Raw genomic sequence first — 17,956 nt, 5'->3', positions numbered from 1 at the left:
AACAACAGAAAAGGAAAACAATGGGATTTAAGGAATTAAAAATGTGATTCCTTGTAAAAAAAAATGTGAGGCTTTGTGGTTTCAAAGTAAATGTGCATGTTTTGTATTTGTTCGGAAAATATTGAATTTTTCGCACTTTAATTTGAAATTCGAACAAAAAATGTACGCAGATTGATTATTTATTGAACGTTTCTTCATAACAGGAAAAGAACACTAGACTAAATTATCAAGTACATAACCATGGGAAACACTACTGACATTCATGAACGGCACTGGATAATCGCATGTTAATTTATTATTCGCAAAGATGGCGACAATTCTGCTGTCAATAAGGTGGGGATTCAGAACAGAGATCTAGTCTCAAAGTAGATATCTATCTGTGTGCAGAATGGAAACTTACTTCTCTGGAATGGCTGTACATAATTTAATAATTGAGTGATTGAGGCTGGCTATTCTCTGAAGACCGAAATATAAATCATTACTCCATCGATCAGCACCCTGAAGACAGAAAATTTATTTTATTTAAATTTGGTTTATTAATATCAATCAAAGTATAATGATGATAATATCACAATTTATAAAATATTGCATGGTATATGCTCGTCTTCATTAGTAAACTTGGGACAGAGATTAAACATGTTAAAACTCTAATTTATTTTCATTTTTCGCTAACACTTATGGTAATCAAAATATGGATTGCCTGAAAATCGCTGCATGGGGAAAATTTTCTGATTATTCAAGAACCCTTTGTTAATTGGGAAATCCCTTTGTTAATTAGGTAATCTCTATGTTAATGGGGAAACCCCCTTGGTTTTCTCATTAAAGGTCTATCGATTCTATGTGCTCTAGGTCTCGGATTCAACTTGTGAAATAGGGCATGGGTTCACATTTTGACTTTACCTTAGGTAAATGGAATACATTCTGTGTGTAGATATTTTTTAGATGTGCTAAACTTTCCCATTCTCCTGCTGTTAGCTTGACAATTTTGCTTGTTGCTAATAATTGTACCTTCGTAGTCATGATATCCCACTGAAATGAGAAAAGAAATAGTATAAATATTTCACACATGACTGACTAAACATTAATATCAACTTTGCTTACAGTTTTAAAGTACAAAAAAAACCCAGATGACACAACAAAATAATTTGTATTCCACTTTATATCTTAAAGGAGCTAAACTGCTAATATTTTGGGCCTAGAAATTGGCACAAATAGGTCGCAACACATATAATAATGTAATATGAATTTATATAAACTGTTTTACATTCAATCGTTTCCGTTTTACTGTGAATTGTCATCAGTTATGTTCGGTGAAATACGCCAGAAGTCTCAACCGAAAGACAGTTTCTAGCCTCTGGTTATTCCAGTCAACACCGATAGTATATATTGCGCATGCTCTCCAAATTAAGAATATGGCATCACCGTTTGACATGACTTGTGGAATATGTCTAGCCTCATTCTTTGAACACCTTGTTACAAATGGCGCTGAAACGCATTATGGTACACCATTCGTGTACCAATGGTAAAATGTTTATTTTGTCTTAAATATTGGATATCAGAAGCCCATCTTTTCCGGGTAAGACTACAACACCAATGCTGATTTAAATTGCAAAAAATTTGTGTTTTCAATGTCAAAGATTTTGGAAGATATTGAGTTATGGACTTAGCTTTCAATCAATTATCTCAAAGTTTAATAAAAAAACCTAAATAAATGACAGACTAATTTTCATAATGTGCTAGGCTAAAAATCAGTTTTATGGGTATTCAAAATGAGTTTAGGTTGATCCATCGATAAAAACCAACTGAATTGTCTTCTGTCTATTGAAAATAGTAATATTCATCGAGATTCTAGTCCATCTCATGATAATATAACCATGAACCATCCTATGCATGGGGGTTCACGTGGCTAAGTGGGTAAGACACTGGCTTGCCAGGTGTTCGATCCCTGCATTGGCCGAAAAAGTTCATCCAGATTTTCCAGTGTGGTTTCCCCTTGTCAGTGATGCAGGACGCAGCGCCTGACAAGGACAGCTGTCTAGTCGTTCGGATGGAATGAAAAACTGAGGTCCCGTGTACACATTGGAATGCACGTAAAAGATCCCTTGGCAGTTGGAATTCGATATAAGAGTAGTTGGAATTCGATATAAGAGTAGGCCGTAGTGCCGCTGCCCGGGCAAAATTTCCCTCATAGCACACTGTATGGCGTATGCCTGTCTTCATTAGCCCAGTTTAGGAGCAGAACAGTAGGACGTTAAACCCAATTTCATTTCATTTCATTTCATTTCTCAGACACACACATAGACAGACATGCAGACAGCATAATGTGTTCCACATTGAATGTGGACATACAGAAATTAATTAATTTGAGCCCAAAACATATCAATGGATTGGCAAATTCAAAAGAGAAACTAACTGTTAACCAGTTTTCTTAACTTAATCTTTTGAAGTTAAACAACACATCTAACATTGATGGACGTTACATGATGGAACATAAAAGTTTGGAGACCCTAACCTTTCCCATGTTACATGATGGAGTATAAAAGTTTAAGACCTTAAACTTTGTCATGTACCATGTTCAGATTGAACCGAAGCTTACATAGATGCCAGACCTTCATGCTTAAAGTAAAATAAGGCTGAATATTGACCTTACCTTATAATCAAATGAAAATTGTTCATCAGGAGGCATCTTGCTAATCTGTAATAGAAAAAGAAAAGTTTTTAATACAAAAGAGAAAGAAAAGACAAGTTGTCAATTTGGTACTAACACAGATCCTATTTCGTTTCGTTTTTATAGTTCAAAATTTTGTTTTACTTGTCTTTACTACACTTGGATCTGGAAGAGTTGTTATTTATCTCGTGTTCTGAATGGTGTCAGGGATTAGCCAATGAAACGGTCTGTTACGGCGAGCTTTAGGCGTGTTTTTTCACGGAATTGTGGGTAATCCACTAGTAACATCAATGCTAATTGGTTAATCAAATGTCTGATGTCATAAGGTCATAAGTCGGTCTTTGAACCCCTGACGTGACCTATTGCTATAACTTGTCAAATCTTCATGTAGCGTAGACCATCGAAAGTATAAAAAAACGAAACGAAATATTGATCTGTATTTTAATCAGATTGAACTTTGGCTGTAGGGCCTTTAGATCTCGATGCCCTAGGTTCCAGCTTGCCAATCCTATAGCTAATTCTAGATCTTGACGCCCTAGTTTCCAGCGTGCCAAGCCTATAGATAAATTCTAGATCTTGACGGTTCTTTTTGTTGATTTGGTTTTTTTTAATCCACAGACGGTGAACAAATTGATCGAAACAATATTTTCATGAATGTTAGACTAAAATGTTCCATCTGTGATTGGCTTATGGGGTCTAGGTGTTATGGTTATTTATAATCTCTGTCATTAATATTGATAAGATGAACGCGTTTCACATACTAATTTAACGGTCTTAGAATACCGATTTTAAATGTTAAATGGATGTCTAGCTGTGTTTTGATTCATAGACCCATGCGTCTCGTATATTTCATGTGCTAATATTTAAATTTGACAGATGAAATGATGTAGGTCTATAGATTTGTTTTGATTTTTTTGGCCCATGTGTCTCATACATATTATGTGCTAATATAGTTAAGTTTACAGATGAATTAGTGTCTATCATTCAGACAAATATTCAACGAAATTTAGTCTGGATGTGTTGTCAACATTTGAGAATACTAGGTCATTGGCTAGATTATCCCGTCTTTTACATTATCATGAACAAAGTCTATGTATGTTTTTAAATTAATCCTAATTCATCATCACGAATCTAGGGTTTGTTAATAATAATGTATGAATTATGGGATTTCTTAAGGGGGAGAAAAATGGGGTTAATGTCCACTTGACACAAACTAGGTTATTTCGGGACTAACATATGGTTTTAATTTTATTTCAATAATTTGCTTGCGCGTAGGGTTCTTTTGCAGTGGGAGAAAACCGGAGAACCTGGAGAAAACACTCGAGGTTGGAGATTTCTTTAGGGAAGGGGCGCAACTCTTATTGACTTGGCAAAAAATCCTGGATAATCAACCACATAAAAAAACAAACTCCCAGTTACGCATGGGTAATGGAACTTTTTGTCAAATATTGACAACAAACCAAAAAATCCTGGATAATCAACCACGTAAAAAAACAAACTCCCAGTTACGCATGGGTAATGGAACTTTTTGTCAAATATTGACAACAAACCCAGACTCTCCATACGTTGAAGACTAAGAGGTTCTGGGTGACCGAGATAAGATAGACATACGTTCTCCTGATTTTTGTTGGTTCTGTAAACATAAGACTGATTGAGCGAAACTGATTAATTATTTATTAGGCCACCAATTTGATTTTCTGTTTTTCAGGGTCTTGAAAATGATAAGAGAATACTTGACTTGTCAAAACATTGTGCTATATGTGTATAAACCAGGTTTTGCATATAAATTGTATTGTGTTTTTTAAATAAATAGTCACTTGAATTCCGGGAAACATGTTTTGTTTAAAATTTCAAATGTAAAAATTTTTAACTACAAGCTTCTGAACAGCTCAACCAAGTACTTAAGGTTTTTAAATACAACTTTTTCTTGAAGAAATATAAGAAGGAAAATGTTTACAGATGTTCCTGAAGAACTGAAAATCAACTTGGTGAGGCCTTATGCACAAGATATCTTTATGAAACTTTGTTCACATGTCAACCTGTTGTAGTAGGATTTAAACAAATTTTACTTAGTTTCTGGTACATATTGTGTTTATATTTCTTTTCATGGCAATCTGCAATAATTGGTTAGTTACTTTTGGGCCTAGCAAAATAAAAATATAGTTCATGGACTGTTAAATGATGCAGATTCAGTCTACATGTACATACAACATGTAAACAACTTTAGAAATTTATTGTTCATGCGACTTCTCAAGGACTTTTACAACTATAAACATACACTGTATGCACATACAAATGATAAGTCTGTTAGATTAATCTAATAAAAGATCTTCGGTTCTTTTTTCTTCAATTCTTATTTTAAATATGAGGGGTGTATCCGGTTTAACATGACAAAAAATATGCTAAACAAACACTTTACAATAGTATACGCGACCAACGACACCACATGCAATTTATTGTCATAAAAAATGATCTTAGAGAGAGTGTTTTATTTACTAAGAGCAGTTTGCCTATTCACAAACTTACGCGACCGACGAAACAATATGCAATACGTGGAGATATCTATCAACTCGTATACAATACCTGATATATTTTTATACTGCCATAAAAAAATGATTATAGATGAGAGTTTTATTTACCAAGGAGCAGTTTATCTATTTACAAATTTACGATAATTGCGCTGATTAAAAAATGCCAACGATTAGATCAAACCATGGACCGTATATAAATTTAATATTTAGTACTTCAGGGTCTTAATACATTTGTAAATAACCCACTCAATTCTTATTTAAGATGTTCTCCTTCGTTTTTCAGGGTCTTGTTTAGAGACTTTAAGTATGGTTTACTGAGTATGATTTGGGTAGGTTTACAGGCTTTAAGTATGATTTGGGTAGGTTTACAGGCTTTAAGTATGGTTTACTGAGTATGATTTGGGTAGGATTAGAGGTTTTAAGTAAGGTTTACTGAGTATGATTTGGGTAGGTTCAGAGACTTTAAGTATGGTTTACTGCTATGATTTGGGTAAGTTTATTTATTAGAGGTATGGTTTAACAGTATGATTTGGAAATTATTTTTGCACACTTTATGGCAGGGTTCAATAAATAACCCACTCAATTCTTGTGTACGATGTTTTGTTAAAATTTAAACAGAAAGGCAAATTATTTTAGCCTTATCAACAGGATTTTGTATCAGAGGTTCGTTATTCAAGAGATAAATAATAGAGTATTTAAATCGGGGTTGGGTGGTTCAATGTGTGTGCGGGAAACCAAAAGGTCTGTCATTGAGTCAAGTGGCATGGTTTCGATTACTCTAGGTCCTCCAGTTTCCTCCTAAGACCTATATGCGCAAGTGAATTATTGAAATAAAATTCAACCAAATCTTAGTCCCGAAATGACCTAGTTTGTGTTGGGTGGACGTGAAACCCCATTTCTCTGTCTTTCAGAACATTTAAAGCCACCGGTAGTCGTTTGAGGGATTTCGAATCCCTTGCGATCTAAAATATGGCGAATGTTGCTTGTTTTCACTAGTTTGGTTGGTGCAGAGAAATGATATAAAATGAAATGAAATGGGGTTTAACCGTTTATTAACGTCCTACTTTTTGGCAAATGACTGGGAAATTTTGTATACACATCGGCGTTTACAGGAACTCACTTTTCCGTCCCTTCCAAACAGCTACACTGTTCCTTGCCTAACCCTTTATCCTGGAAAACAGAAATGGGGATACCACGCTGAACAATTCCAAACTCGGTCAATACCCAGCTTGAACCATGGAGCTTCACGTTTGTGCTTTAGTGAGTCGTTAATCTCCTCAAACAGAGGGGCAGATATATTATTCGGATATCATCCTTTCAAGACTCCAACATGCCGGAATAAATGTTAGCTAAGGCCTTACACAATCGGGAAAAAGAGGAGAGGGAACGGCAACACTCCTGTAAATGAGTGGACAGATTGGTGGATCAAAACATTAAAAAAGATTTTAGTCCCAACAATTATTCATATCAATAGTCTGTAAATATTTTTGACTTATAAACAATCCGTCTTGATGTGCCTTTAAAAGCAGACCATTTTGTCACCGGCTGTACATTAGTTGAAAAGATTTTGGGTAAACAGATTTAGTGCATGTGTGAAAGAATATTAAAATGAAGGTCTTGTAGTACATAACACATATAGACGGATGTTGATATGTGTATATAATTACTTAACTATTATTATGATTTACAAGTAATATTAACACTGTACAACTATCAGGAAATGTAGCTCGCGGAATTGTGTTCTCTAAGTATCAGAAATGAATACAGCTCTTGGAATGGTTCTTCAACACTTTATCATTTCAGGAGTAAATGACTGCAATAATTTATAATTTCCAATAAATCGAACCTCCAACTAGTATACAGGTGCCTAAGCTGGTCTCTCCAACTAATGAATTTTCTCAATTATATAAATTAGTTATTATAAAAGTGTTGACATAAACATACAATTATTGAAGGACTAAGTCTTAAGGCATTTAAAACAATAGTTAAAGAAACTTAACAGATCAACCCATTTAGTTGCCAGCCTGTCATAATTTGACTGACAGGTTAATTGCTGTCTGCCTCTAATGACTAACCAAGCATTAATGAATCTTAAAATGCAGATTTTAAATTAAAAACAGAATTAATAGTAAAATAACATATATATGACCTATACATTGGTCTTAATTTTACACCTTCTGACGTGGCCCCCCCCTTGTCAGTGGTGCAGGAATGAGGGCCTAGCAATGGAGTACACATAGTCATTTGGATGGGATGTAAACATTGGCGTGCATGTAAAAGATCCCCTGGCAGTTGGAATTTTATATAAGAGTAGGTCCTAGTGTTGCTGTTCAGGCAAAATTTCCCTCATAGAACACTATATAGTGCATGCCCTTCTTCATTATGCCCAGTCGGAGCAGAACAGTAGGATGTTAAATCCAATTTCATTTTATTTCATTTTAATATTACACCACTGATATGATATGAAATGAAATGAAATGAAAGAGGGCTTAAAGTCGTTCTACTTTCTATTACAGATTGTCATCTACAACTACATAAGTGTATGTCAAATATGAAATGCTTGTATTCCCCTATGATTGATGGTAGACTCTTCAATAATGAAATCATAAACTGCTCTGGGTCAATCCGTTTTCCATTTTCTTCAAAAGGAGTTAAAAAAAAATAGACGACAATCATTCACTTTAAGTCTGGAAATGCTTAGCCAAATTTAATCGGGGGCATGTTTGATACTAGTAACAGATCAATGTTATAATAAGAGCCTAATAGTATTAAAAACCACATTTAAAGTATGTTATTAATTATGATTACACCCATCATAATTAATTACCACTTCCCATTACCATGAAGGTAATTAATTACCATCACCCAGACTGTGATTAATTAATATTATACATTCAAAGTAATTACCATTACCCATTACCCTGACAGTCAATAATTACAATTACCCATGGCATTGAAAATAATTAATTACCATTACCCATTACCATGAAATTAATTAATTACCACATTACCATGAAAGTAATTAATTACCACGTTACCTCGAAAGTAATCAATTAGCATATTACCATGTAATAAATTACCATTGCCCTTTACATTACATTTTTACCATAAAGCTCATATTAATTCAAACTCAAAATACGATTCTATTTTAGCAATGTTTTTAAGCAACTGAATTGTCATTTACTGTTGAATGAAATGAAATGATCAATAACATTTTTATATCTCAAAAGTAAAAAACAATACGACTCAAATCTTTGAAGTTCTATAAATACAAAATGAAATGAAATGAAATGAGGTTTAACGTCCAACTGGTCTCCTCTGACATGGCTAAATGTCACATGAAAGTAAATTTTCATGTGCAGGATGGTGAGGAAACCTAGAATCCGATGTAGACCTACGTGCATGTATAACACTGTATGTACAGACACTTAGTAAACAAACATATAGATCTTGAACAAACATGACTGAGCACTTTATAGACAGTATTTAATCGTTTTTAAGATACTGGGATTTATTGCCATTTATAGCCATTAACATATAAACCTTACAAACCTCTCATCATTTACATGATATATAGGACGTACATCCGCTGTATTAGAAATTGAACACTTCTAAGTGTCGGGGATTTAAAATACAAATAAACTTTTGAATGAGACTATCTCAATGTACAGTCTTCCTTATGTCACGTAACAAGAGAGAGAGAAATGAGGTTTAAAGTCCACTCTGCACAAACTAGGTCATTCCAGGACTAACATATGGTTCAATTTTATTACCATAATTTACTTGCGCCTAGGATTCTTTAATAATGGGAGTGAAACCGGAGGACCCGGAGAAAACCCATGAGGTTGGACAGCCGACCCTACTCCTTTTCACATATAAGCAAGGAATCGAAACCATGCCACTTGTCTGTCTGGTTGGTTTCCCTTTGTCAGCAGTGTAGGATAGATGGCCTGGGAGAAAAAGGGTCTTGTTTTTTGGATGGGATGAAAAATCAAGGTCCTGTGTATAGAGATGAGTGGTTTCCCCGCCTGAGTGAGGTCATGGGTTCAATTCTCAATTCATTGTTAAATAATGTGAGTATTTTTAGACTAGTCTGTTATCTTTAAATTGGGTGGAACTTCCAACATTCTTTCTGATATAATATATAATATGACCTAACAATATAACAATACAAATAATCTAAGTACTTAACAAGGCCTGATAAAAACAGACATTAAAAAAACCTACATTTCTAAAATTCTACAAAACCATGCAGGTTACTCATTTTACAAGGAATGTTTCTAGCTATTTAAAAGGTGGCTGGAGTTCCTGTTAATTAGCTTTAAAGGAGCTAAATCGCTAATATTTGGGACCTAGAAATTGACACAAATGGGTCACAACGCATATAATAATGTAATATGAATGTATACAAACTGATTTACATTCAATTATTTCCGTCTTTACTCTCATTTCAAATCAGTTATGTTCGGTGAAATACGCCTGAAGTCTCAATCTAAAATAAATCTCTAGTGTCTGGTTATTCTAGTCTACATAGCATGTATTGCGTATGCTCTCCAGGTAAGAATTATGCGTCACCGTCTAGCCTCGTTCTTCAAGTCCCTTGTTAAAAATGGGCCTGAAACGCATTATGGTACACGAATCGTGTACCAATGGTAATTTCTTTTATTTTGTCTTAAATATTGGATATCAGAAGCCCATCTTTTCCCGGTAAGATCACAACATCATTGATGATTTAAATTGACAAATAATTCATGTTTTCATTGTCAATCATTTTGAATGATATTGTGTTAGAGACTTAGCTACTTTAACAGACAAATAAAAGTACTGCACTCAGATTACTCATTTCTCAAGAAATGTATGTAAATTGTGCAAATTAGCTAAGTAAAAATTGCCTTGAGTTCCTTTGAATTAGTTTTAATAGACAATCAATTTCAAAAAACACCTGGTCAACAAAATACATACAGGGCAAACAGTACATGAATATAACTCTAGGCTATTAAGAATGTAAAAATGTTATACTGTTGAATGTACACAGTGCGTTATTTATATGCATTTTGTACATCTCAAAAGTCAACAAAAATAGGACTCAAATCTGTATAAATGCAAATTCAAATGAAACATGGTTTAATGTCCTACTATTTTTCTCCGACTGGGCTAATGAATACGGGAATACGCCATGCAGTGTGCTATGAGCAGGGGCGGATCCAGGGGGGGGGGGGGGTCCAAACCCCCCCTGCTCAGCTACATAAAAAAATTTTTTTGTAAAACAACTTTTTTGTGAGAAAAGTGTCATAATTGTGCTTTATCCTTTATCGTCAGATGGTGCGACAGGATAGGCACTCAAAGCGCGAGATAATGATATATGTGATATCAAAACTAATGCTTTGCATCAATAATTAAATTGAATCACAATGTCATCGTATTAATTCATAATAAAAATTGACGTCAAACAGGATGTTGGATTTCTCTGTTTAAAAAGCTCAATGTGTATGTATATACGCAAAAATAACAATAGAGACCATTTATTTCTCAAAAAATTTCAAGCCGAGGGGGGCGGAGGAAATACATTTTCTCAGGAACCTGGCAAACCCCCTCCTACAAAAATTCCTGGATCCGCCCCTGATGAGGTAAATTTTGCCCAGACAGTATCTCTACTGCCTACTCTTATAGCAAATTCCAACTTCCAAGGGATCGTTTACATGCACGCCAATGTGTACACGACTATATGTTGCCCCTTGCCAGTTTATAAATACAAATATAGGCTACTTTCGCAAAAGTACAAAACCAGACTCCCCTTTCAGACCTACAGAATGACTTCTTACAAATTAGTACCCAATATCCTCCATATGCCTACTGAAATAGACCTTGAAATAATGTGGTTTGAATTATTGAAGAGATTAATATGTGTCTGGGTGGGATAATACTCATAATTGTTATTGTCCAGTCTAATCAGGACTGGAGACGAACAAATTGGAGAGTTGTCTTATCTTGGCTAAATGTCAAATAACAGTTAGTCAGACAAAATCCTAAGACTAAAAGCAATTTCATTTTTAGTTCTTGTAAAGGTAATAATCTTCATTCTGTACACAGAGAACTATGTACATAAAGGAGCTAAATCGCTAATATTTTGGACATAGAAATTGACACAAATGAGTCGCAACACATATAGTAATGTAATATGAATTTATATAAACTGTTTTACATTCAATCGTGTCCGTTTTACTGTGAATTGTCATCAGTAAGTTTGGCGAAATACGCCAGAAGTCTCAACCGCAAGTCAGTTTCTAGCGACTGGTTATTCCAGTCAACACCGATATTATTTATTGCACATGCTCTCCAAATAAGAATATGATATCACCGTTTGACATGACTTGTGGGATATGTCTAGCCTCATTCTTTGAGCACCTTGTTACAAATGGCGCTGAAACGCATTATGGTACACGATTCGTGTACCAATGGTAAAATGTTTATTTTGTCTTAAATATTGGATATTTAAATTGCATAAAAATTTGTGTTTTCAATGTCGAAGATTTTGGATGATATTGAGTTACGGACTTAGCTACTTTAAACTAAATTTGGAGACAGATTAATATAAGCTTATATAGCTTGTTTCCCAATCCATATAATTTATTATGTATTGTATCTAATTGTAATTATATATGTTAAATAAATACTGTTTAAATCAACTAAATTTGAACTAAAAGCTTTTGAGAAAAATAATGAGGAACTTTCTGTTTTGAATTTAGTTCCTGCAAAATCTTGTTGAAAAATATTTCTGCTAACTATTTGAACATTTTGAAATGAATTTCATTTTTCAAGCTTCTTTGAAATTCTAATTACCACACTTTTTTGTTTGGTTTGGGTTTTAGTAAATAGTGACTTTATGAAAGTAGTACCAGTTTTTAACCCAAGCAATGTACCGTAATCCTATAGGTTGCCTAAGTTTTGAAATGTGAAAAATATAATATTTGATAAAGACAAGACAACAATTGTGAAAATGTTGCATGCTTATAAACCATTAATCTGTTATTCCATATATATATATAGTTTTTTATTGCTCAATTATTAAATACCACTTCAAAGAAGGACTTTAATTGTGAGAAATAGAGTATTTGATTGTACATGACACTAAAATACATTTAAGTCAGAGAGTTATTTTCTCTTCCTAAGATAATATGAACTTTATGTAAGTAATGCTACAACTTTACACATACATTATTCAAACTCTCTACAGTACATAGGGAAAATTTCAAAATACACCAAATGTAAATAATGACCTTACCTGTAGCAACAACAGTAATATTTACAGGTGTCTTTGTAATTTCCAAAAGGGGTAAGGTGGGGTGGGGTGGGGTGGGGTGGTGTGGGGGTGGCTAAAATGACTTAAATAACCCCTCCAAATGACATTAACAATTAGTAAAACGACTTTCACACCGAAAAAATGTATTAATTTTTAATTTGAGTAATTAATTTTTAAGCCAGTTACTAGAGCGTTTGGTGAGAAATAAAAATATAGGGGTGGGGAGGGGGTTCGACCCACTGCCTCCTAACTCAAATTACACATCTGGGTAGATTATCCATAAAGATACATTATGTAAGATTTAGATGAAAAGCTAGCCATTGTTAATATAATAGTTCAAAAATAGATACTGAAAAAATAATATATATTCAAATTACTTCATTCCGAACAAAGTCTCCATTGTACGTTTTATTGTTATATTTTTAAATCTCAAGGGCATTTTAATCCATTTTAGTCTAGAGAGTTGATTATGGGCTTTTCCTGTTAATAAACATCTAAATAATAATTTGAAGCTGGAAGAAAGACCTGCAATGGGAAGATTTAGCTCTTACATAATGATCTCAAAATACATTATTGTTAACCAGGAATCTGATGTGTATACTAACAAGGGGAGTAATAGAATATTTCATCCAATCTGGGAATGATGAAATTGTCTTTGAGGAAATAAACTAGCATCATATCAATGTAGATAATAAAGATCATCATTCCCTAGGAAATAAATACAACATGTCTTATGATAAAGATTTCTACTCAAGTTTTATCAAATAGAGAAGGTTGTACACTACTACAGGAGATGTACTTAGCGTTTGTATAATACTCATCTAGGCATACTTTTAATTGGTTTCCTCAAGGAGGTTGTATAATACTACTAACAAATGATCATATCACAGATTATATATCTTAGCTATGAACATGTTAGGTTAGAGTATAATACTATTGACAATCGTTTATTCCAGCGTATGTTAGCAATATGCAAATGAAATGAAATGGGGGTTTAGCGTTGAGAGAGAGAGATAGAGAGAGAAAGAGAAATGGGGTTTAATGTCCACTCGACACAAACTTGGTCATTTTGGGACTACCATAAGGTTCAATAATTCGCTTGCATGTAAGGGTCTTTAGCGGTGGGAGGAAACTGGAGAAAACCCCAAGAGGTTGGACAGGCAACCCTACTACTTGTCACTTACAAGTGGGGAATTGAAACCACGCCACTTGACTCAATGACAGACCTTCTGATTCAACGTGTTAACCATTCGGCCACCAATGTCCCGTTTAGTGTTGAGGTTATTAGTACAAATTAGTTGTGTCTATAATAACAGAAGAGTAGATGAAAACACCACTACCCAGGCAAAATTCTCTGCCTCACATGAGAATACAAATTACTGATCAGTAAAGTGTTCCATTAATAAAACAGTGTTTTAACATCTGACCTTTCTGCGGACCTCAGTGCTACGGCCTACTCTTATTTTGGGGGTTCTTTTACGTGTACACAGGACATTGGTTTTTGTCCTATCCAAATAACTAGACACTGTTTATTGTCAGATCCTCCGTCTTGCACCACCGATAAGAAGTAGTATCTGGTGTTTGGGGAGAAAGCTCAAAAGGGTTGATGCCTGTTGGACTGAAAAGGAAAATGAGTCTAGTCTTTTGAACCGATAAAGAGAGAGAGAGAGAGAGAGAGAGAGAGAGAGATGGGTCCTAGGTCATTTCTGGACTAACATATGGTACAATTTATTTAAATATGCTCGTGCATGCATAGAGGTATTTAGCAGTGGGAGTAAAGCGGTGGACCAAGAGAAAATGAGGTTAGGCAGGCAACCTTACTCCTTGTCACATACAACACCAATGCTACATATGGTACCGAAACAGTTTTACTAGTAGTGGGAGGAAACCAAAGAAAACCTACAAGGTTGGATAGGCGCCCATGCTCCTTGTCGTATACAACTGAGGTATCGAAACCATGTCCCTCACTTGTTTCAATGACAGATCTTACGATGTGAGGCACATCAACCACCCAACCCGTATAACAGACTATTATTTTCACACAGATAGTTTATGGTTATCATAAATCAAGTTTTAAAAAATGACCTGAAAGTATGACCTAAAAAATCATGTCAAGGATAGACAGACATCCGTTAGCAATAATACATATTAACAGGTAAAGGTCAAGCATCTTGACAGTTAAGATATGCATTATTGCATTTCAATGAAATGTTTTTTAACTGTACATTACACTATGTACACAGAATATTAGAAATGTGAGAATCTTTGGTTGAAAAATATTTATATATGCAGTGTGACTGTACAAAACCCTTTAATTTAATCTAGTAAAAACTGAATGATGTAGCATGTCTAACAGAATGACTGTCCTAGAATACTGCATAATGTAGCACGTCCGACTGTCCTAGAAACAGTTTAAAACCTAGAATACTGAATGAAGTAGCATGTCCGAGCAGCAGAATGACTGGACTAGAAACAGTATTAAATCTAGAATACTGAATGATGTAGCATGGCCGAATAGCAGAATAACTGTACTAGAAACGGTAGACAACCTAGAATATTGCATGATGTAGCATGTCAACTAGCAGAATGACTGTCCTAGAAATGGTATAAAACCAAAAATACAGAATGTCTGGATGTAGCACAATTCAAATATCCTAGAAACGACATAAAACCAAGAATACTGAATGATGTTTGTTCAGGTATGGATTTAGGAGTCTGTGAATATGATAGTCTCTGGAATATGGTTGTCTCACATAGTTTTTGCATCTAGAAAACAAAATTTACAGTCAGTTTTTCAACAGTGTTCTGATCCCTAGAGGGAGAACCCTCCTCTATCCCCTTAGAGTGGGAGCCCTCACTGGCCCCCAATCCATCCCTGTCTATATATCGGAAATGAATCAAAGGAAATAAATAATTGATGACGTTACTAACAATATTTAAAGATTAAACTATATTTATAAATGTTAGTACTAGAAGAAAAGAAAGCTACAATAATTAAAGATTAAACTATATTTATAAATGTTAGTACTTTAAAAGAAAAGAAAGCTACAATATTTAAAGATTAAACTATATTTATAAATGTTAGTACTTTAAAAGAAAAGAAAGCTACAATATTTAAAGATTAAACTATATTTTTAAATGTAAGTACTTTAGAAGAAAAGAAAGCTAACAATATTTAAAGATTAAAATATATTTATAAATGTTAGTACTTTAGGAGAAAAGAAAGCTAACAATATTTATAGATTAAACTATATTTATAAATGTTAGTACTTTAGGAGAAAAGAAAGCTAACAATATTTAAAGATTAAAATATATTTATAAATGTTAGTACTTTAGGAGAAAAGAAAGCTAACAATATTTATAGATTAAACTATATTTATAAATGTTAGTACTTTAGGAGAAAAGAAAGCTAACAATATTTAAAGATTAAACTATATTTATAAATGTTAGTACTTTAGGAGAAAAGAAAGCTAACAATATTTATAGATTAAACTATATTTATAAATGTTAGTACTTTAGAAGAAAAGAAAGAATTAAAGGAGTTAAATGTCTCATTCACAGAATACTTTTGACCTTTTAGTAAAACATGTTCAAACATACAAACTATTTTATTTACAGTGTGAGAGAACAGATGCATGTAATTGCGTGTTGTTGATAAAAACATGCCGTAGGTATCGCGTCAGATTGACTAGTATTTTGTCTATATGATAAATAGGTGAGGGCATTCTCGCATAACATTTGGTCCTAAATGGGCGGATGATAATTTAGTTAGTGATTCGGGAGCTTGACTTTTGTGGCACGGTTTTTTGTCAGTTTTCCGCCCATAAATAAACTTCATGCATGTAGTAAATGGTCCACAGTGATTCACTTAAAGTAGTTCTCACATGTTCGGCCTCTTTTACAACTTTAAACATTGAAGTTATAAAACCCAACCCTAGATAACCAAATATACTATACCAGTCCGTCACTTGACTAAAACAGGGCGGTAACTCGGTAGGTCAACTGATAAAATGACTCAATGGGTTTGGGGAAAATTCTGATGATTTTATTTAGCGAAAGAAATCAAACAATCTGGAATTGTGTACCATATTTGCATAAAACTATTCAAAAAAGAAAATCTTCATGCAAGACTATCTGTATGTTCTAGTTCCACAAGTATCATACTCAATAAACAGGATTTTATATCTCTTGAAACCAGAGACAAGGTAAAAATATAGGATGTACTTTTATTTCGGAACTGTAATCATATCTATAACATTCAATAGGCCATGACCTAATTCAATGAGACAAGTGATGTTTATTTATAATAGTTTGATCTCTTGACTATTGAAGAATTTAATGATGTCAGGCCACTTCCATTAAAATACTTGTTCTTCATGAACACCATAGGGTACGTACACAGAGAACTAACTACTTCAAGAATAGATCTCTGCCCTGAATGACCGCCACATTAAAAAATTAGTATACTATTTTGTAATGTGGCTCTAATCTGTTTCACATCTGTCATACACACAAAGACTAAATAAAACTTTTTCTATTAAATGGAAACAAAATAAATACTTCTCCCAATTCACGAAGCATAGGCCTACTTATAGTGTTTTCGACTTAAATCGTTGGTCGATTTAGGAATTAAAATGTCGGTCAACTAGCTTTAGTGTCTTGTCTGAAGCGGAGCTAGTTATAGACAGTGTAAGTTTAGTATGCATTAAAACTTAACTTCTACTTACTATTTCTTGGTGAAAAAAAAATTATCTATTCTATGAAGAGTTTGATAGGGCGCCTTTTAGATAATTCTTAATTATATTTCACAAGGAGTCAGAGGCTTGTGTGAGAATGGCACAGATTTCAGCTCTTTTTTCCATTGTCAACGGTGCAAGACAGAGTTGGCAAAGTAAAATGTCTAGGAGTTTAGTCACCTACCCAAACTCGTAATGACCTAGGTTTGCTTTGAATGGATGTAAAACTAAAGGAGGATGGGGGACTGACCATGTTGCAGACTGAGGCCTCTCTATCTCTCTCTCTTGTGCATACTTTTTTTCTCTCTTTCCCCGCCCACCCCCTCATAATAATGTAACAATCTAGTTATATGTCTGTTTTGTTTTTCTGTTAGTTTTGTTTAAGTTTTAATGTTTTTGTATTTGTTTTATTTTGTTTATCTTGTTTGTTTTTATTCTGTTATTGTTTTTTGGCTGTTTTGCTTGTTGATTTTAACACAGCTTATATAAATACATAGTATTATGTTGCTGATCTGTTGGCAGTATATAAATTTATTATTAACGAGTATTGCAGGTGTCCCATGTTTTGTTTATTATACAATCTATATTAGTATTACCTTGTTGGACTCATGGCCCTGTCAATCTCACAAGAAATTAACCATATCAAACAGCTGAAAACTATACAGTTTACTGAGATTGGGTTTAACATCCTACTTTTCTGCTCCGACTGGGCTAATGAAGG

At 33.9% G+C, this 17,956-nt stretch overlaps 1 protein-coding gene across 3 annotated transcripts in view; it reads right to left on the bottom strand.

The window, feature by feature from the left end:
• The window catches only part of LOC126829853 (polyunsaturated fatty acid 5-lipoxygenase), a 78,532-nt gene that overhangs the window by 18,689 nt on the left and 41,887 nt on the right, over positions 1 to 17,956 (bottom strand). For all 3 annotated transcript variants that reach the window (XR_008788996.1, XM_056102775.1, XM_050560016.2), the window contains exons 2-4: positions 2,651 to 2,695; positions 901 to 1,029; positions 401 to 498 (exon numbers count right to left, since the gene is read on the bottom strand). Coding sequence is in view for 2 of the 3 variants with exons in the window: in XM_056102775.1 (XP_055958750.1) it covers positions 401 to 498; positions 901 to 1,029; positions 2,651 to 2,695 (272 nt within the window). In the remaining variant the exon portion in view is untranslated. The remainder of the gene's footprint in view (positions 1 to 400; positions 499 to 900; positions 1,030 to 2,650; positions 2,696 to 17,956) is intronic.

This window comes from Patella vulgata, chromosome 8 (genome assembly GCF_932274485.2).
Source record: "Patella vulgata chromosome 8, xgPatVulg1.2, whole genome shotgun sequence".
Lineage (NCBI taxonomy): Eukaryota > Metazoa > Mollusca > Gastropoda > Patellidae > Patella > Patella vulgata.
The sequence above is the reverse complement of the archived record's forward strand: the minus strand, read 5'-3'. Positions and strand labels throughout refer to the sequence as shown.